The 21,897-nt window shown below is 36.8% G+C and overlaps 1 protein-coding gene across 1 annotated transcript in view; it reads left to right on the top strand.

Annotated features, from left to right (window-relative positions):
* Positions 1–21,897, top strand: part of WWOX (WW domain containing oxidoreductase) — a 487,825-nt gene that overhangs the window by 14,061 nt on the left and 451,867 nt on the right. Inside the window, exon 5 of the mRNA XM_082289861.1 lies at positions 9,827–9,933. Coding sequence (XP_082145987.1) covers positions 9,827–9,933 — 107 coding nt within the window. The remainder of the gene's footprint in view (positions 1–9,826; positions 9,934–21,897) is intronic.

Below are 21,897 nucleotides of genomic sequence, written 5' to 3' on the forward strand. Positions count from 1 at the left end.
CTCCTTACAGTCTGTCTTCAAATCTGAATAGTTTCATAGTAATACACTTTGTTTCTTCTCCTTCAATTAATTATGGTTACCTTAGTCACTGTTTCTAAGTTCCTGTTCTTAGTTAATATCTTCTTTGTATTAAAAATACTGGTGAACTTAGGTTTTCTGATGGTTGTTACACTTTCTTGATAGAAATAATATATGTGTGAGAAAGGAATTGTCACAGTTCAGTTGTGGATGTATTTATTTAAATCTTGTTCATGCACTGTGACTTGAGGCTCTGAACAATGAGTGTTGCTTAGAAATTTTTCATATTTTTCCCAGGTTATGTTGTCTTTTCAGAAGGTACATTTGTGCCTCCTCATTATTTATTCTTTATCCAAGCAGCTTTAACACAATACATTCTCTAAGTGGGTTTCCTTTATTTTTTATGTGAAAATCAAAATCATAACACTTGTGGGGCATTCTCCTCTTGTGGTGATTAGGCAAAATTCTGCCTTTGTGCAAAAAATCACTGTTTAAAAGTTTTTGGGGAGGCTTGCTTATTCTCCTATATCACAAATAAATTGAAGAAAACAGTATCATGTTGTGTATTCAGAGATTCAGGAACTGAGAGAGATTCTGATCATGTTGTTCTTCTGCTGTTAGCAAGCATGAGCAGCATGTCTGGCTTCTGTACATTTGTACATTGTAGATATTAATTATGCTACTTAAGATTTTGAGAAATGTGTTATTAACCTTATTTTACTTATGGAGCCATGTATGGGTGCAGTAAATTACCTAAATTTACGGCATATGTCCATGTCCATATTCCAGTTTAAAGTGGGAGCTGGATTGTTCTGTCACAAGATAAAATATATATTTCTCTGAATGCTATTTTAATTCTTCAGCAGAGGGAGTAATTAAGATATATTAAGAGTAGAAAATATGGCAACTAGAAAAGAAAGCTTTTTTTAAAGAAAGCTTTATTTGTTTGGGTCTGTGTCCAGCTGTGAGCAGATGCTGAGGGGTATAAACTTACTCTTGCTGAAAGATTTTTAATTCTGAAGGTAAAATTGGATTATTTTGTGCCTTGCTAAGCAAAGAGGAGTGCTAAAAACGTGCATGACCTATTTGGCAGCACCCTTCTGGCATCCTGAGTGAACGAAGATTGCAATCTCTGAGAAGGTATCTGAATCGAATCTGTGGTCCAGGGAATAGAGCCTGGGACTTCCTGGTTCTGGTCTTGGCATCTGGCACCTTAAACACTCATCTGTAGCAAAACAAAGTTATGTATCTAGAATGTAAGGCAGAGAGAGGCTTTGTGATAGAATAGATGAAAAAACTTGGTGTGGAGTATGTAGCTGTAATTGGTCCTTGGCTTTACAGGATGGTTGTCACTGAGCTCTTGGGTGGGCTGCTGGTGTTCCAGCTGTTAGCAGATAGACTTTAAATGTCTTCTGAAAAAATACAAGTTAATTTTGGTGTGGGAAGATGCATGGCATGTTTTGATGCACTTCTTGAAGATGTGGCAGAGAGGTCTTTGATGATTTTTTTTTTTTTTTTTTTTTTGCCCATGGCCTTACATTGTGATTAATGACATTTAATTCTTGCTTGTTTTCCATTCTTCTTGCTTTGTGTACAGACACTTTTTGTTAATACTGTTCTTATTCTCCATCTTTTGTTTCAGAACTCCATCTCCTGCCTTACTTTGTATGTCGGAACCACATGATGGATCATTTGAGTTACATAACAGCTTCCCATCTCCCTCTTCCCTTCGTAGTTTAAAGCACACCCAAAGGTTTGCCAGTTTTGAACTGGAGAGATCAATGAACTGCATCCTCCCCATATTCAGGTCTTTTTGCAGGATCCTCAAATGACTCTTTTATTAAAACCTTCCTTTGCTGCCAAACTAAACAAGTTGTCTTACCTCATGTGGCCCAAAGACAGTGGTGGGTGGTGACTGCCAGCAATCAGGTAGTGTTGTTTGAATTTTCAGTCTGTTCCTTTCCCCTCGATACAAATAGGACCTGGCTCTGTGTGTTTGATTCTCTCAGACATCTCTTTTTTTGTAAGCTGAACTGTGAGCTTTTTAGGACAGAACCTTGTTTTATTATTTATCTGTAAAATGTCTAGTGTGCATTTTAAAATATTTCACTGTTTGTGTAACTGATACAAATAAATATCAAGTTTGTTTTAAGAAAAAAATTGGTCCAATTTATGTTGTAGCACTTTCTCTGTATCTTTACATAACACTGAGCATTTCTCATGAAATGACTTTGAGATTAAAGCTGGGAGGATCTAGCACTTTAGCTGACAGCACAGTATGTCTTTTAATTATTCTGCCTTGGATGAAGTATTCCTCTTTATTGAATTTACTTCTTTTATTAACATTGCACTGTTGTACTTGCCAAAAGGAGGTTCAAAACATGCAACTAATTTTTTCGTTATGTTTAATTAGGGCTCAGCAATACAGAAACCTATGACAGTGTTGGCTAACAGAGGAACAGAAGTGTACTTGAAAAGAAACTAGACAATTTCTGGCTTTTTTCTCCATTTTTGCTTTGGTGGGAAAAAACTGTTGTGTTGCCTAAAGCTACTGCTGATGCAAAGAGCAGCTTTAGAGAAGAAATGTTTGCCAACCCCATTTCTCTGAACTTGGAACTTGTTTTTTTAAATATCTGATTTAAAAAAAAAAAAAGCCCAGGATACACAGTCAAAGATAAATTTTAAATTCTCTGGGAATTTTTCTGGTCATTTGTGTAAGGTTGTCTAAGAAGGTGTGTTAAAAATCATAGCAATAAGGGAGGAAAAAAGCCCCAAAGTTTTGGAAAGTAGTTGAAGGGAAATAAAAAGCAAAGACCCCACCCCTCGAAACAGCTTTTAAAATCTAGTTGATGCTGAATGTCTGATCAGACTTATGTTCCATTAGGAATGCTCTGAAGGCTGGCATTCTCCAGAACACAAACCCCCTTCAAGGGTGTGTGGATCAGATAGAAACTGAAGTCTCTTTTTTGTTGGCCTTTGCTGCTGCTGGTGTTGGGTAAATCCTTTGGTTTGTGTGGGACTGGTAAGTTTTGTTGCCACCACCTCTCTTTAGCTCACCTCAGCTGTGCTGTTAAATAACGACGAGGCTACAGTAGCATGCACAAAAATGTTATTTATTTCCTTAATAATGTATTCAAGTAACAGTATTTATAATGAGACTGGCTTTATTTAAGCAAATAAACAAAAGAACTGGTCACTTATCCCAGAGCTGCTAAACCTTCATAATTACTGCTGAGACATGGAGTGCCCTAAATGTCACATCAAATTTGACTGCTCAGAGCTGATCTAGATTTCATCAAGATGCTGGTTTGATGTTGACTTATGTTATGGGCAGATTTGTTGTTTTCTGCTACTCCAGATTTCAGTTAAATGTTTAATTTGGAAGTGTTTATTTTGCAGTAAAAATAGAAGTGGTGTGTTAACATGACTGTAGTCTAACAAAATATTTTTTTATCCCTTATGAATATAAGCATATGTAATTTTGAATAATTTAGGGTTTTTACTAAAATAAAGAATATGAGTCACACTAAAATAAGTTCTGCTTATTTGAGACAAACTGCTCTTTCAGGTTTCTTTTAAAATGTGTGTAACTCTATTTGACTTAACTTGGGAATAATATGTTTAAATGCACTTTTAGGTGGAAAAGTTGTTTTTGTTTAGAAAATGTGAAGTTGTGTGTTGAGTTGCTTTAGATTCAGATGCCTGTCTGCCTTCATGATATGTTATCTGTTACAATGGAAAAAATTGTATGCAAACAGAAAAATAAACTCTTTAATAAATTCTCCTTAAACATTAAATGATAAAGCCAAATGCTAAACTTTGATATGTTTTTTTTAAATACAGTAATTGATTTGTGTTAGGAAAACTGGCTGACTTGCTTGCAAGAAGCTACAATGTCATTTTTAAAGACAATCAAAAGAAAACATGGATTTATTCTATGCTTGAAGAAACACTGAGAACAAAAAGTTCAAACAGACTAATCCCCAGTTGCAGATGTGATGCTAAGATAGGAACAGCTGTGTTAATTTCTGCAACTTTTTTTAGTATTGGTAAAATGCCATAGGCCACTGGGCTTATACAATACACGTAAAAAAAATTCAGTAAAAATTTGTTTGGGATTTGGTAATAGATGAAGAAAGGCAAGATGAAAAAATGAAAGCTGAGAGTTGGGGGTTTTTGCCCCCCTTAAAGGAGTGCATTTTATCTCAAAAGAGCTTTGGCATTGGTTGAAATGGAAGATGCAATTCTGAACCCTTTCTGACTGTGATTTTTTGGTCACTGATGTACATCTGAAGCAAGGAGTAGATATGAAAGACAGGACTGGGATTTGACAGAAAATTAATTTCTTATCTCTGATTCTCCTTCTTCCCTTCAGTTTAATCCTTGGCCCCTGTTCATCTGTTCAGGCACATTACAGGACCTGCTTGTATTTAGATGACTTGGGAAGTGAAAAAAACCAACCTTGATTGGGATGTTCTGTGCAGTTTAGTATTAAATTTCAGTTTTAGTTTTGTCTCCCCTCATGTTTCCATTGGGCTCTTTTAAGACTACCTTAGTTGTAAACCACTCTGTCTCCACGTATTTTAGGGCCAGAAATTTAGTGGTTGGTGGGAATTGCCTTGACACAACCCAAGCAAGGTCTTACCCTGGGACATGACAGGTAGCTTGGCTCTGTATTTAGTGTGCTGCATTCTCATTCCAGGCTGGAGCCCTTGGCTGTTATTCCAAAGTTTATATTGGATAGTAGCACCTCTGCATGGTGAAGGATCAGCAATATCTGTTTGGGTCTGCTGTGGGACCTTTGGGTAGCTGAGATACTGATCAGAGTTGGGTGAAAGGACTCAAGTCCCAGCTTCCTTCATGTTATGGCATCCTAGAGTGGGGTTGGAGGGTTGGGCAGTGAACTGGAGCAGATACCAGATCTGATGGCAACCCCATGGCTCTTAGTTGCGGTGTATTTGTGATGTATGTGCCTGACATGAGCGCTGTGCTGGATTTTTGCTTGCATGCAGCACCATCAGTCACAAACTCAGCTTTCTTTCCCTCAAATGATACATTTTAAATTTTTTACAGCAACAACAAGCAGCAGATATTTATAATCCCATTAATTTAAGGGTGTTTTAAAATGTTTGTTTAGTGTTGCGCTCCCTTCAGAGGAAACAAAGTATTTTGGGGTTTTGTCAGTGACAACAGCAGTGCACTTACTGTTAAGGATAAATTGGCCTTGCCCAGGACAGTGAATTGCAAAAAAGTGTAAGGAGTGCATATTTTTGGGTTGGTTAGATGGAAAACAGAACCAATGCATTACTCATCCTGCTTCGTTTGGGTTGGCTTTTTCTATGCTTCATGGCTCCAAGAAAAACACGTTTGTCCAATTTACACACAAAGGGAGAGGCAGGATGTGTCTTTCATATAACATCACACTTTTCAATGAAAAATATCGGTATGTGTCATTGCCATGTGCCTGCAAACACATGGAAACAAAGGCAGCATTAGTATTCCATGGGAATTTCTCATTTTAGATCAAGTTTCTTAAAATATCTTGGTGTTTTAGTTGCTTGAACGCTTGCATTTGGAGCAAGTTGAATAATGTGTCTCTTAAGAGTTTTATCCTAAATATCCGTACTGAAGCAGAGTGGATGCGGCCAAGATATTCTGATATGGAATGCGTGGTGCTTTTTTGGCTCTGAAATGTGTGAGTTTGTCAAGGATGTGATGTTTTGCACGTGCCTGTGCAAGCTCTGTTGGATGTTGCACTCTGGAACCACCAGCAAAGGCAGCAGTGATCCTGCTTGCAGAAGATTCTTCTCTAGATCACACCTCGGTGTTGCAGTATTTCAGCCTGAAAAGAAGCTTGCTTACCCAAAATTCTTTATCACTTCATCTGTAGCACATTTGAATCTTTACTCCTTTTCTGAGGAAGTGTTGAATAAGATGAAATGATTCACTGTCACTGGTGTTTAGGTCTTCCAAGTTTGAAGAAATCTAAGTGATTTCTAGGACACAAGTATCTTTTTTGTTTATATGTGGTTCTCTTGAGTCCCAATAGTCAGAAAACAGTCTGTCTGCTGAGATGCAGCAGGTGGGATGAGAGTCTGTTTTGAGTTTTAAAGACCATTTGTTGCAAGCAAACCCTGTAGGCTTTTACACTGAGAACTAAGCATCAAAGAAAGATGACATCATTGTGTTCAAATGTGTTGTAAAGGACAGCTTCAACATATCCTGGAGTATTTGGGCAAAGGTAGAGAAGCTGAAGAAAACTTGCTATTGTCTGAAATGTTTTGGAATTTTTCTTCTGTATTCAAACTTCCTCATATTTGAAATAAATGAATGTTTTAAAACATGTAAAGGCCTGATGCAAATTTTTTACAAAATGTCCCCCGGTGACTGATGGACTGTATGGTGCCTGTTTAAACAAGAAATCACTGAAATGCTTTTCCACTCAGTGAATCCCCTTCTCCATTTTACAGAGGAGGTTGCACCATTGGACAGGGCCCTGTACTCATCTGGTGTGTGTTGACACAGTGTAGTTGGCATTAATTGAGCGATGCTAACTGCTTCTTAATTGACACCATTAGCTGAAAATCTGCACCAAAATTCAGTGGCAGTAGTCGACTGCAGATAGCCAGGAACGTGAGAGTATTGAACAATCATCATAGAAGATGAAGAATGAAGTTGAGTGCTAATTTCCGGGTCTTTATGAACGAATGCTGTAAGAAAGGGCTGAAGGGTTTTAAATGTCTCTAGCAAATCCCATGGGCTTGTAGCTCTCTTGTTAGTTCTGCTCCCAGTCCTTTAGGTTAGCTGGTGATGTAGAACTGTGCCATAATGTTTATCCCCATGTATGTCTTATTCTTAAAGAGGATTTTCACTTCTGAGTGTCGGATTAGAGCTCGTTCAGCCATAGCACCAGCAGCAAGAGTAGTTGATCTCAGCACAAACTTGAGATTTCCAGGGCAATTGCTTGAAATTAGTTTTATAAAACATTTGCTCAAAATAGTATATTTAAATACTCCATACAATGCAGCGATTACTTTTCCAAAGTGGACATTATTTAAGTATGTTATTCTCCTGTCACATTTGGGGGAAGAGTCTCTTTTATTCCTTGTAATTGGTTGTCCTTGATGCCCAAGTCTGAAATTCTATGCTGTTTTTCTAGTGTAGTTTTTCCTACTTTTAAAACCCTCACAACTAGTGTATAATTTGTTGGCAGTGGGCTGTGCTCTCTCTTTTACCTGGGTTAAATAGCTGTGGTACAGGGAATATTCACCACTGGAGGATATCACTTGTTTATTGGAAAAGAAACTAATGTCATTGCTGTTAATGTCCCTTCACTGTGGAAGGGCTGTGTCACTAAGTGGTGGCAGTCTCAGATTAAGTGAAGTTTTAAGAAAATCTTTGGTTCTTTTAAAGTCCACAGAGTTACTTTTGTGGGAAGAATTAAGGTTGCTCTGGTTTCTTAATTGTGCATGTCCCTTACATAGTTATTTAGGCTTCTCTTTCTATGTAAGCCCACTGTGGTTTTTTTAAAAATGTTTTACTGTTTGGGTGTTTATGATCTTCATGGTTTAACTTCAGTGCATGAAACCACATTCAGTGTGGATCGTGCTTTAATGGTAGTTTTTATAGAGAGGTAAGATTTTTATTCATAGAGTTTAAATGGTTCTGTACATTACTCAATCCATGTGTTAGGTTGAGGTTTTAAAATTTACTGTATATTGAAAATATAGCTGCATTTTGCTGAAGAACAAATGCTGTTGGCAAACTTAGTTTAGCAGAGTGAATCTGACAGAAAATGTTTTCCACCCTGCTAGGAGCTTTCCCCCCTGTGTAAGCTTTTTGATACTGGGGGAGCAAAGACACATTAATTGTTGTGGAAGAACCAGAGAGCTAAAGCTGTAAAAAGACTTGGATACCGAGGTGCTTCCAAACTCCTCCTTCAGGTGTTCCAGTTAGAAGTTGCATATATATATAGGTGTCCTAAATAAAGTGCAGGAGTGTTTGTGAATGAGTTTAAAATATGTCTGATGGGGAGATACATCAGTGCTTCACCTGTGGCAGCATTCAAATGGATGTTTTTTTAGCACATGATTTCACATAAAGATCCAGAACATGTCTGCCTAAGCATGAAGGATCATTCTTTGGAAGCTCAGAGAAGAGCAAGGACATCCTGAAGAGAAGTGCTTAACACTGATCTCCAAGTTTGCAGGGAAGAGTCGAGATAGCACAAAATGAACTAAACTCACAGCATGTAACTTGCTTAGTTTATAATGAGTATCAAGTTATTAACTATAGGGGAGAATGGGAATAAAAGGGAATTTATTATTTTGCAGAGTTTATTATTTTGCACAGTGTGACATGGGGTAGAGTGAGCAAAACATCATCACGCTTTGCTAATTAATCTGGTCACCAGCTCTCGATCTTTGTTTAACAATAGCAAAAACTATTCCCAGGCATTCCAACTAGTTTTTAATAATACGGTCAGCTAGTCAAAATAAGTGGTTTTTGTGCAAAACAACAAGCATAACAGCTAGCTGATAGTACCCTGGTATGTCTTATATTAGTTACATGAAAAATTCTAGTTAAATATGCTTAAAGTGGAATTAGGAACAAGGGAAATCTTTGCATATGCTGTAGCTGAATTCATGTGCATGCAATGAATTATCCAGGTAATTAAAGTTGCTTGGTGCAGTGAATGGCTTTAAAAGAGATACAGGAAAATTGCTTGGCTTAAATACCATAAGTATGTAATTGCAGAAAATTGTATAAATTTGTCTTGGTGTCTGTTGTTTCTATAATGTAAGTTATGTTTTGTGCTGTAACTGGGTTTTGTTGCTCCAGGGTGTTTTGGAAGTGAGACAGCCCATCTTAACGGGCTTTTTTGTAAACAGTTTTTAACAGGAAATCATGAACATGCTTTAAATATTATAAAGCTAAAATAAATGCCTGTTTTCTTCGACTTCTTCACATACTCAAATTGTTGGGCATTTCAATTTGATTCTTTCCTGGTTTAAGCTTTTCTAATTGAACTCATTAAGCCACACTACGCCTCTCTAGAAGGCAATTCCTGGCATTGTCACAGTTCTCCATGGAGACGGACACCCCGTGATACCGCTGAGTGCATCACAAATATGTAGTAGCTCACTCCTGATAGAAACCCAGGTTCTGGCTCAGTTCTCTGCACTTCATGGGCATTCTTCTCTCCCCAGAAGTCTTCATCTCCTGGTGTAAATTCTCACAGATTTTTTCCAATTAAATGAAGCTTACTTTGGACCAACTTCTATGCAGCTTTTCATTAGTGAATTGAACAGTGAACCAGAATGTTTGGTTCCCCCTGCCACAGGTGGTCCTCAGATTGATGACTTTGAGGCTAACTGTGCATCTAAAGAGCCCTGAGCTCAGTTTTGGATACTCTTGACACTTCCAGAGTGAAGTTGCCAGGCACAGTGGCTCTGCAGTCTCTCTGTATGGCATGTTGTTCACAGTCAAACAGGGAAGGGGCAAATACAATCCTGCTCTTGGAAGAGCTGAGGACAGTGGTAGGCAGAGAAGCTGAGTCTGTTTTTTGAAGATGCCAAACCTGTTTTGCACAAAATTTATACAATTACTGTCCGAAAGACCTGATCAAATTGAAGTGTCTGTGTTTCTTCATGTGTGCTGTTAAAAGCTGAGTCCAGGTGACTGTCAGGTTGCCACACTGCAGGTAAGCCTAACTGTACTTAAATGTGTGGCTCGTGTTTTCAGGTAATTTTATAGCTCTGTGTTGCTACTGGGATCTGTTTCTGATTAGGACAATGTTTTATCCTAGGTTTTGAAACTGCCAAGTCCCTTGCACTGCATGGGGCGTGTGTTATCTTGGCCTGCAGAAGTCTGGCACGAGGCAACGACGCCGTGCAGCGCATCCTGGGGGAATGGGTGAGTGATGCACACAGTGCCCAGCACAGAGCTGGGCTTTCCAAGATGTGAAGTCTTCTGTGCAGTGCAAGCAGTTAAACAGATACAGCACTGCCATGCAAGAATCTGAGGAAAAAGTAATTTGTCTTATTTTGTAACACCCTGCTCAGTCGCTGGTACGTGGGTGGTAGAGGTTTTTCGTTCCTTATGAGTGTGTTGGACTGCAAGGCCTGATGTGCTGTTGTCCATGTTACTTGTGGATGCTCTGTAAGGGAAAAAAAATGTTTGGAAGAACCCCTGAGGCTTGGTTGGTAAGAAAGAGCATTTCCAGAACTAAAGTGAACAACTAACTGAAGGAGGATGGACACAGTCCTCCGAAACAGCCACTGTTTTGCCCATAGCTTTTTCATAGTGAGAGATTTCAGAGGGACATTTTTGTACTTATCAAACACAAGAATGTTTCTCCTTTTCTCTCTGAGTCTATCAGGCCCAGCAGCCCTGCTGCCAGGCAGTCTGTCCCAGTGGTTTTTCCTTCCATCTTCTTCCCACTTTCTTTCATTTTTCTCCCATTTTTGTCACACAAACACAAGCTTTTCAGTCCCATTTATGCCCTTGTTGCTCTTTGACTCCTAACTTCTCTGATCCCCATTTTTTTAATGATCTCCTAAGGCCCTTAGTAAAATATATTCAGTTGTCTTAATTTATTCCTCCCACAATCATTTACTGGCTAGCAAGGATTGCAGGCTACTTTTGTCTGAGCTTGCTGGGACTGCTAACTTACAGGAGAGAATGTGGTGATGTCTCTACACTTAAATGAATAAAAGACCAAAGAATCAGATTCTTGGATTTTTATTTCTTTCCAGCTAAAATTAGTGATGAGTGTTTTGCTTTTCTTTCCTGAGCTCTCTCTCAAAGTACTTCAGCTGCTCCCAGATGACATGGGAGAGCACTCAGTAGTATTAATATTTACATATAATTAATCTACAGATAATTGTAATATTTATTAATGCAAAACAAACGGTACTTATTTACACATATTTCCAGATAAGTGATGCTTACAATATTGCTAAGTTTTGTAACCACAAGTTTCATGAAAAAACAGTCTTTGGACTTAGGCCTTTTTCTCTTGCCCAGATCATATGAATGATTTACAGTTAAAGGTTGGTTGGGTAAAATGTCTTCCTTGCTGCTTTCATCCCATTAAAGCTCTTTCTTTCTCTCTCTTTTTTTTTTTTTTTTTTTTTTAAATTTCAATAGCATAGAATTCCAAGAGAATTCCAACAGAGGCCAGCATAGTGTCTGTTCTCTTTCAATAGAACTGGATTTGGTGATATTCTGTTTTTGAATTTGATAGTCCCAGTCCAGCTAAATATGGCTGTTTATATGGGTTTTATCTAACTAAAATTAGGCAGTGGTGAGCACCTTTTATTTGAAAAATATCCCATTACCCCCTTAATCCTAACCATATCTCTGAGCATTTTGAAGACAATGGGAGTTCAGAATACTTGGCTTAATACCTGCATTATCTCACCAAAAGTTAATGACTTGTTAATTGAATGAAGAACATTGAAGGTCAAATTACTTCAGAAAGACTACATTTATTTACTAACAGTTTTCAAATTCTAATTGTTCAGAAAAAGAGTCTCATCTGTAAACTGGGTAGCTGGAAAACCTTCAATGCATCTTTGTAATGGCTTTGTTGTTGTTTATTGAGAGGGACTAATTAACTTTGATTATTGCACTAATATTATGGCACTTTGACAGTCCCTCAGATTTATGACTCTGGGAAAATAAACAAATGAAATGCAGGTGCTGGAGCAGAAAGAATAAGTTATTACTGAACTTTAATTACTTGGAGTGTGTAACCAGGAGAGAATTAGTTGATGAATTACAAGATGCTTAAAATTTACATCAAATTGTAAGCAATCTTGAGGAAAACAAACACAAAAACCCGCCCCAAAATCAGTTACTGAAAACAAAGAGACAAAGATTAATTTGATTGATTTGCTTCTAATATTAAAATATTGATGTAAAATATTAATTTTTAGCTTATAGGTGTAACTACAGGAAGTTGTTAATTGAAAATTCTTTCCTAAAAATGAAAGAGTTTAAAAAACTATTAACAACCTCTGCATATGATTCAGATGAATTCTCAATATGTAGCTGCAACTGTTCTGCTAGAAGGAACTTAAAAGTGTGCACAGAATTTTGTCTCCTCTGTTCCTAGGGAAAGCAAAATTATTGAAAGGAAATTGATTTACTTTTCAATTTGGAATCAATTTAATGAAAAATACAGCTGGTTAGGTTGCAGCCTTACAAAGCCTCGTGTTGATGGTATTCAGGTAGTATTTTCAGTAGGAATAGTGCTACCTACTTGTTTTATGTTTTCCTGTAAATCTTTGAGATTAAGTCTCTGAGCTGCACTATAAATACAATGTTCCTCCAGTAATTTGAGGGGTAGAAATTTGATAAATATGTTCCTACTCTTCAGTTGCGTTCCCAAACCTCTTTTAATTTGCATGAAATATGCTCTTATAACAAAAAAAACCCAAACCATTGCCAAATTGAGTTCTAGTGCGTTTACCTGTTCTAAGTGTGGAGTTTTACTACTGTGGTGTAATATAACTGGTATTTCTATTAAAACATGTATATTACCAAAAGCACTGTGTACCCTAAGCTGACTTTTCTGTGGGACAGTATCCTTTAGTACTCAAGGTTTAGATGTTGTTTCCTTTTCCATTCTTCATTCATGCAAAAGAGTTCCACAAACTTTGCAAGAAGAGAAAATAATTAAAAGTGTGCAACAAAATTTTGGTACAATTATCTAATTGATGGTCTGTATTAACTAGAACCTGCAGCATATATGGAAAAAACTGTAATTCCTGAAAACCCAACCACCTTTTCTGCCAAACCACAACAAAACAAACCAAACCCAAATAAAACCTAGTGTAATGCAGCATTTGAAAATAAAGTACACACTACATAAAACAACAGTACTAAGGAAAACCACCCAGCTCGTTCCCTTAGTGAGTCTGTTTGTGACATCCCTGTCTGGAATGCCACAGACTGAGTGTCTGCAGAAACACAGCTCTGCTCTGGGCCTGTTGTACTGTGAAATAAGTTGTTAGGCAAAAAATGCAGTTTCAATTTGCTTGTAGTGAAAGCTGAAAATCAAGTTTATAAAGACAAAATGGGACGGCTAAATGGCTTGGGAAAATCCAATTGTTTAGATTTAGAGAAAAAGCAGGAATAATGTGAGAAAATCAGACTTTTTTCAGATTAGCTGCCATTATGTTTAAAAAGCAAATGCAAACTGATCTTAACTGGTTGTTGTAGACAAATTTAGAGAACTTTGTTTGTAACAATTTATGCCTGAAGAGCTGTTTTATAGGGAGTTTGAGCCATTTGAGTAGGGATTACCCATATAAAGTTGCTAATTACTTTGGTTAACTGACATTTGTTTTCAACCTTCAGTATTCCAGTTATTTTCTTTCTAGACTACAGTAGAATTTTGCTAATATTGCCAATAAAGGGTAATTGCCTTGTGTAAAGCATTGTGACAAGTTTTAGTGTGACTGGTCTGGCTGGTCTATCAAATATAATTTTTATGGAGGGGTATGGTTGATTGTATTGGTGCAATCTAATGTTTATACACGTGCATATATATAGACAGGGAAAGGAAGAGAAAGTATGTAAAGGCAGCAGATAAAAAGAGAGATCAGTATAGCTTTACATTTGATATCTTGAAAATGAGTGTTCATGCACGATGACGTTCAATATCAATTTAAAACTGTTTGATAATTTCTTGCTCGGAAAAGAGGAAATTAGAATTCTAGAGTTATGATTCATTTTAATCAGAAAGAAATTGTCAAACATAAATCTCTCCTTGAGTAGTGAAAAGGCCTGAAAGCAGCCAAGAAAAATATCAATACTTTGCAAAGGAGGAATGATTGTTCCAATTCGTGGCTTAATTGACTTTGAGGCTTAATGAAAAACACTACAGTGCTGTTTGTACACACAGTTGCTCTGACGAACGTGGAAATCTATGCTCCAGGAAGAGAGGCTAGGTAATTTATTTTACATTATTATTGATATAATTTTCTAATTGAGTATGAGCAGAATGTTTGGATAAGACTGTGTAGCTCCAGATGTTAGTGGTATTCTCAAGAAAATACTTAAGAATATGAACGAATGAAATATTTCATGAATCACAGCTTTTCTTGCCAAGAAGCTCTCATTTATTTATTCCTGTCAAATAGTCTTTGAAGTAGATATTAAAAGATAAATTGTAAGTTTAATATTTCCTAAGAAGTATAATGTTTCTTTGGTAATTATTTCTCAGTGTTAAACCTACAGCTACATTAAAGGTTAGATTAAATTGTAAAAAGAACATTTGAGTTTGCTTTTTAAGTAGAGACTTACAAGGTAGAGATGTGACAAGAGAAGAGAAAAGCTATGAAGAAAACCAACCAAACAAACGTGACTCCTTGCTGTATTCCTTTCCCCTGAAGTATTCTTCACCAAAGGAGTGATTTATATTCTTGCTGATTAAGTAACTGAATGAAATTAAAACCTGATAAGTGAGTCTTTGTATTCCAATTGTGATCTTATAAAGTGCAGAAAGACAAGAAGCAATCTGGGCACATTTACCAGACCATGGGCTGCAGTTTTCGTGTGGTCATTGTGTGTGTTTCCCCCTCGAGGAAGGGGCACTGTTTTCCTGTGTAGTGTTTTGTCTCCACTGCTGTCCTTGATTTAGAATTTTTTGTAAACCTCCTCATGGTTAGTGACAGGTTTTCATTTATGGGAAAAGCTGAAGACTGCCTAGAAGATGATTTTGGAGATGTAGTAAATACTGACTGAAGCCACAGTCTGTTAGTACAGAATCAAAGGGTTTCAAAGTGGTGCTAAATAAAAGCTCTTAAAAATAATCTTCAAAATAGGAAGTATTTCAGAACATCCTACAAGTAAAGCACACGCATTTCTGTGAGAATATTACTTCCAATATTCTGTTACTATTTTGTAATAAAGAATTGTCTTGTTTCAAAGCAAGATATCCTAAACTATGTATTGCTGGCTCACAGGCCATCACAGTGTAATATACAATTAGAAAAGCCTGCAATATGTGGACATATTTCATTTTCCAATGCATAAGCAGTGCCCATGCTGAACAATGAAGTTAGAAGTAGTTATCCAAACCTTGCTGGGGGGAAAAGGCCTTGCAGGAAGGGGCAGTATCTTGTATTAAATGAATTGGTAATGCAATAAAAAAAAAAATCTGCATCAACTTTGTCTCACTTGCAGCTGTGAACACTCCAACTAAAGAATTATTGCTTCTGCTGACTATAAGGTTTTTTTTGATTCTTAAAGATGTGATCCAGATTTTTCTGAAATGAAGGGATCTTTTAATTAACTAATTGCAATGCAATCAGACCTTATGTTACTCGTGGAGAACTGACAGTATAAACATTAACCAGTCCTGGTACTAGCAACAACTCATTGGGACCAGATTTTGGCCATAATGTTTAAGAATTCAGTAAGTTTCTGTGAGTAATCTGCTCAGTTGAGAAACCTTAAGAGAGTGATGTGTGCTGCAAAGCTATTTTCCAAATACAGATGCTTAAAGATCCCCCCACATGAAGTTAAAAACATGGAACAGTATAATCAACATTTACATGGATGGATTGTTGAGGTATTTTTTTTTTTTGTACACCATAAACATATGGCATGAATTTGATTTCATTACAGATGCTGAGAAAAGGGAAAGGCAAATATTTATATTACATTCATGTTTTACAGTAAAAACACTGTTCAGTTTGTTTATACAGTTCCACTGTTACAGTTTTTATGGTTAGTAATGAAACTGCTGTAAAACAGAGTCTGAATTATATAGCAGATGTGTAAAGCCTCTAACTTTCAGGGCTGGGCATCCTCCTGAATACTGATACCAGTTACTCAGAGAGTTGATGTAGTGCCTACAGCTGACCTGTTTCAGACTTACATCTTAACTGCAGTTAGCTCTGCCCTGGTACTGTATGGATACATACAACTGATAGAGTTTTATTATTTATTATGACAAAGCAACCAGCCAGAGAGGGCAGCGTGCCCAGCACCTCACAGGGTGCACTGGCTGCTGCTGCTGCTGCTGCAGGAACAGGGTTTATTTCCACTGGGGAGATGCTGCTTTTAACAGCTTTCAACCCCCAAACCTGAGATAACCCTTAGACCTTGACCCTTGCCCAAATCCAAGAGCAAACCCTAAATCCGCTTGCACCCCAAACCTGTCAGCACCCAGGTGTGTATGAATTCATAACGCTGTGCACAGCTGATAGAAACTGAGCACTCCCATAGCTATGAGGTTGTAAGGTCTTTAACATAGTAAGACAATTTCCCATGATTTCCTCCAGTAAAGAATTGTCTTTTGAGTTGACTAAATTACTTCTACTCTCATAATTCTCTTCACCTTCCAATATCTGTTACACGTGTCTTAAAAAAAGTTTCTAAAATGTAATTTTGAAAGAAGTCACAGTATTTTACTATTCCTTAATTTTTTTTCCTCCAGTCAGCAGAATTTTATACATAGAAATGTTGAAATGATCTTTTTTGGTAATTTGTTTCTTTAGCACAGCCCTGCTGTTCTTAATCTGGAAATGTGAGGCACAAAATCCCTACCATGCCTAAAGCTTTATAATAATACTACTTAAATGCAGTTTGAGCTTTTTAACAAAAAAAAAATTTAAGACCCCTCCCCCCAAGACAGTAACAGACCTCAGGATAACCCCTTTTAAAACTGCACTTCATGCTTGGTCTTCAATTAAAAGTCACTAGGAGACACTGTGTACTCAGCTATATCACCAACCTGTCTGGGGATGTCTGTCTTTATAAAAAAGTAGACTTTGTACATTGGCTTCAGTGTAGCTTACAGGATGCAAAGTTTGAACTTTCTCTGATAATTTATATATTTAGTGCAACTTGGGTTTGGTCTTTTCCTGAACCTTTCTCTCTCTGAATGTGTTTTATAAAACTATTTAAAGTTGCTGATGTTGAAAACTTATTTACTATAGTCCAGATAGATGTGTTCTTACACAGAGTGAGTTCTGCTGTCACTGGATTTCTAGTTGTCAGTTCTGGGAGAGGAGGAATTAAAGTGTCTGGATATATATTCTTTTTTAAACCATCTTCACAATTAATCTGATTGTAACATAAGCTTGTAATATATTCCATTAATGAAGAAGACAAGCTTAGCTTATGGTAAATACAGTACTAAGTGTTTATAGTGCATTTCATATTTTACATGATTCCCTTTATAATTCTGCTTATCTTTTCATTCTAATTCCCTAAAGGATGTATAAAAGAACCCCTAAAGAGAGTAATTACTGCTCTATTCCTTAACCAAGGCTCCTTTTGCAAAACGAAATCTGAGCAGCTTTTTAAAGAAGGCAGTTTTAAATAAAAATGCAAATAAGCTGCTTTGTAACCACATTAATTACCCACCTAGCCTCTTATTACCGTGTTTGTATTGTTTGCAAACACTATTTACAGTCGTGTGGAAATTACCATTGCTGGGCTGGAGGAGCTGCTGGTGGTGGTTTGTGCTTTGGAACCAATTAGAGTGAACCCTGTGTGCAGCGAGGCTCGGGGGAGCAGGAATAGCCTTGCACTGTCAAACCACGGCATTAACTGGGCTGCACAGGCACTGCCTTGTAATTATAGCACTGCTCCTCTTCTGCCTCTGCAATGAGTTTCATTCTCTGCATTTTAAAACTAAACAGGCAGTGGTGTATCTTGCTAATGATTTAATGTGCACTCTGATTATTTTTTTTTGGTGGAAGTCGTGGTGAAATCTGGTGGGTCATTTTTGTCCCCAGATTTGTTGCTTTAATTTTATAAAAAGTAAACAGAAGCCTCATGCTTATGTTCAGGATCTTACACATTTTCATGTAATTAGTTTTTCATATGAAACCCCCAACTTTATTAGTTTATTTCATTATCAGAAGTGAACAGGATGGAGTATCTGTTGGTATTGCAAGCAGTGTGTTAGTGGGCAATAATTGTAGCTCTTCCAACGTTTTGTAGAAACAGAATGCTTCATAACAAAACTGAGTCTTGCTTGTTAAGTGCAGTGCACACTTGTTGCTAACCTGGTGTGTGTTGTGTTCTTATCTTGGTTTTCTCTGTCACCATTGTGAAATGGGCCCTTACCCTAAGAATTGCCCAGAAATTAAAACAAAACCAAAGAGGTGATTCAGCATTCGTGGTTTTAGACTTATGGATGTTTCCACATCCCAAAGAATTTGATTTGATGGGTCATAGAGTCTGCAATGTGAAGAATCAGTTCTTTAAGATTTGTTTTCGTAGGCTTGTAACCAGTCTGACAATAGGGTAAATGAATCTTTTGAAGTACAGAAATACATTTTGTTTGAGCTCAGTGCAGGGAAGGAAAGGTAGAGAGATTTTCTTCCTACTTGTGGATCTGCAGTGCTGTGAGAGTGTGATAATGTTTAAAGGATACTTGACGATAAACCCAAAAATCTTAAGGTCCTACTGTAGCACTAAATATAGTAGAGCAGGAAAATAGTAACTCCAGGATGGTGTAATACAACTGCAGACTTGTTATGCATTAAAAAGAAGGGAAAAAAGAATAAAAAGTGATTGCTGGATCACTTGAAGTTTTAACAGTGACAAGGGACTAATGTGAGGGCATCAAAAGAAGCACTGACTTGTTTCATGATATACAATAGCTTATAAAACTGAAGATAATTATCAGGCTTATATGACTGCAGAGCAGCATAAGTGACATAAAACAAGCGTAGCTGGAGCTCAACAGAAATGTAGGAGATGTATTGAAAGCAGACTTGCTGAGTAGAGTGCTTAAAAAGTACTATTAATTTATGTGCTTGTCAATTATATCTGTAAATCTTTTATTACTATAAAGTAAAGCACCATACTTTTTGTTGATTTACTGTCCTTTCTAATTTCTTCTCATCCTTTAATTCCCTTTTATCTTGATAATCACCTTTGGAGGTGGTGTGCTAAACTTTTTCTTTCCTATATTTCATTTGAGGTCACTGAGACAGAGCATTAACTTCAACAAGAAACTTTGCTTATCAAATAAAAATATGGAATTAATACAGCAAAATGAATATTTGGGGTAGTTTTCATTACTTTGTTTTTACTGGAGCCAGGCAAAATAAGCTTTGAACCAACTTTCCAGTCAGTGGGCAGAACTGAAGAGACTTTAGGCTCTTTGACATCAGAGAACCCTTGAGAGTAGGTGGGAAAGAAAGTACAAGACCCAGTTCAGGGAAAATTTCAGTCTGCACTTGTGTTCTGCTTTGGGTGTTGAGAGTTCTCACTGAATTGTTACTCTGCTGTGTAGAAGAAGGACCTGCACACTGCCTGTAGCTGCAAAACAGGACATCATGAGATCTGAATTGGTGGTGACCCTCTCTGTGATGTTTATGGCTTGTGTGGTCAGGGAGCTTTAACATTTTCCTCAATTTTACCAGCTTATAAGTTTTAGGAACTGCTCACTAATATAGTCATGTTTAACATGTTATGGTTACAAACAAAGACATGAATGTATGTGCTCATTTCTAATTAATTTGTGTAATTATGTTTTATAATCTAGGTGTTTGCAAAGCAGAACATAGTACACCCCATTTACTGTGTGCTGTAGCTAATAAAAAATAATAGAATGAAATAAATCTTGAAACTAACTTTAATTGTAAGTATAGATTAGTTGTAAATTGTATCTTTGTTATGTTTATTTTTAATTCTGCAGTGTTGCAGGTTTGTAGAGCATCCCAATTAGTGTAGTTATTCTCAGTAATGATGAGTTAATTGCTGTAAATGCTGAATGTTATTTCTGTGACAATTTGAATACAGTACTGAGATACTTTTTTAAAATGTAGGACTACAAATAAAGGGAAAAAGGAAATGGTGGCAGTAATGAGACTAGTTAGTTTGATGAAGATTTTTTCAGCATTCAAAGTGATAATCTAGATAAGATGATTAAAAATACATGAAGAAGAAAGAAATATAACAATTAAGAATAAAATCTTGGCATCTCAGCTAATACCATTATAAATATGGACACAAATAAGGCAAACCTGTGTATTTCACTGTGCACTTAACTATTAATTAAGAACATTTGATTGAGTTCATCTGAAACTGATTTCTGTTCTTGCAATGCTGTTTTTCTCTTGCCAAAGCCTCTCTGGCTGCACAGCTCATCTTGTGCACGTTGGTAGCCCTCCATGTGAGCAGTGCTTCTCTGCTATCTAAGGCAGTAAGTGTTGTCAGGTTTGTTTTTGTGAATATGTTTAAAGAGTAGAAAATGCCTCTAGCTTAAAAGAGGAGTGTTTTCCCTTCTGATGAAGAGTAGTAAATCCTCCCACTTGGAAAGCTGTGTAGTATACCTGTGAGAAATGAGCTGATCCACGATGTTTCCTTGAGCATGCATGCTGTAAGAGATATTAATAGCTTCCTTCAGCAGTGTCCCACTTAGAGGAACTTTGAAATGAAATATTTCATTCTGTCCTGGTTAAATTAACCTTACATTTTCCTATGAAATGGCATGACTACCTAGAGAAAATTTGAAGTGTACTATGTACATTCACACTGCAGGGGGGAAAATGGTATCCAGGGTAGTATTTATGCATTAAATATTTACTTTTCAATTCAGGATTGGTTGTCTCTCAGTGGAGCGCAGATTTGGTAATGGAAACCGGTGCCATGTACGTCTTTGTTTGATGACCTTCTTAAATAATCAGAGAAATCTTAAAACTCCTTAAGACGTGACATAAGTGATAAGTTGGATTTTTACATGCAAAAGACTTTATAAAGCATCAGCAGAAATCTGTTCCTCTAATTTCTAAGAGTGGTGCAGTAAGGGAAAAGCTCTTCTACTGCTTTGGGGGAGTTTTTGGAGCCTTCTCCCACACCAGGAATTCACTGAGGGAAGAAGGCTGAGAACAACAGTGCACAAACCTGAAAGTCCCAGACATTCAGGTTCATCTGTTTGGTCCTGTTATGACAGAAATCATTACAAGTTTGATAGATTTATTTATAAAGACTTGCTTCAATATTTAAAGTACATCTATTCCAACATTCCTCATTTCAAGCTCGGCTGTGGATCAAGATGAAAGAAAAATTAAATTGTATATTGAAGAGCTGTTAATTGAACTGCACTGCATTTAGCAAGGGAGCATCAGCTTCAGGCAGTCAATACTACAGAGAATTTTTAATGTACTGTATCACTAGATTGTCAGTTTGTATTGGAGAATGCAAACAGACTGCTTTGACTGATGATAAAGCCCTGGAAACTTTCAAGTTGTTGAGGGGAGAAAATGTTATTTTGCTTTGATATATTGTGACAAAGTTGTTGATGGAAACAGGGACAACATTTTTTTAGGTGAATATTATTTGAGTATCAAATTCTGATTGCTGGGTATTATTTCTTTTAGTGGGTAAAGGCTGTGTGCTGATTTTTTCTTTATGGGAGAAAACTGAGTTCCACAGAACTCTTGGACTCGCACAAATGGTACTTTACAATTTGAGCAGCTCTGAAAGTCTCATTTAAAAATAGTTCTCTCCAGATATAATTCTAAAAAATAGCATATCAAAAAGCTTTAGAAATGCTTTAGAAAAATGTTATCTCTTTTTCCTAAGGCAGTGTTAATTTCTTTTGTAGTTAATCTTTTGTGCTGGAATTTAGTACATTTATAGTTAAAGATTCTTTTTAACAGCTAAATTATTTAAGCACGTCTTCTGGGGTAACATGGTCTGTTTGGTGTTAAGTATGAAATACTTTTTATTTCATTTTCTTCACTGATAAAAAGGAAATAACTAGAGGCATTTGTAGAACCAGAACAGATTTAGGACTATGGTGTTAGATTAAAGATGTACTATTCTAAGACATAGCTTGTTATAGTTGTCATACTTTGGGATAAAATTCTTCCTTTTGGTGTTCCTTACAGGGCT

The sequence above is a fragment of the Coloeus monedula genome (genome assembly GCF_965178545.1).
Source record: "Coloeus monedula genome assembly, chromosome: 13".
In the NCBI taxonomy this organism is placed as follows: domain Eukaryota; kingdom Metazoa; phylum Chordata; class Aves; order Passeriformes; family Corvidae; genus Coloeus; species Coloeus monedula.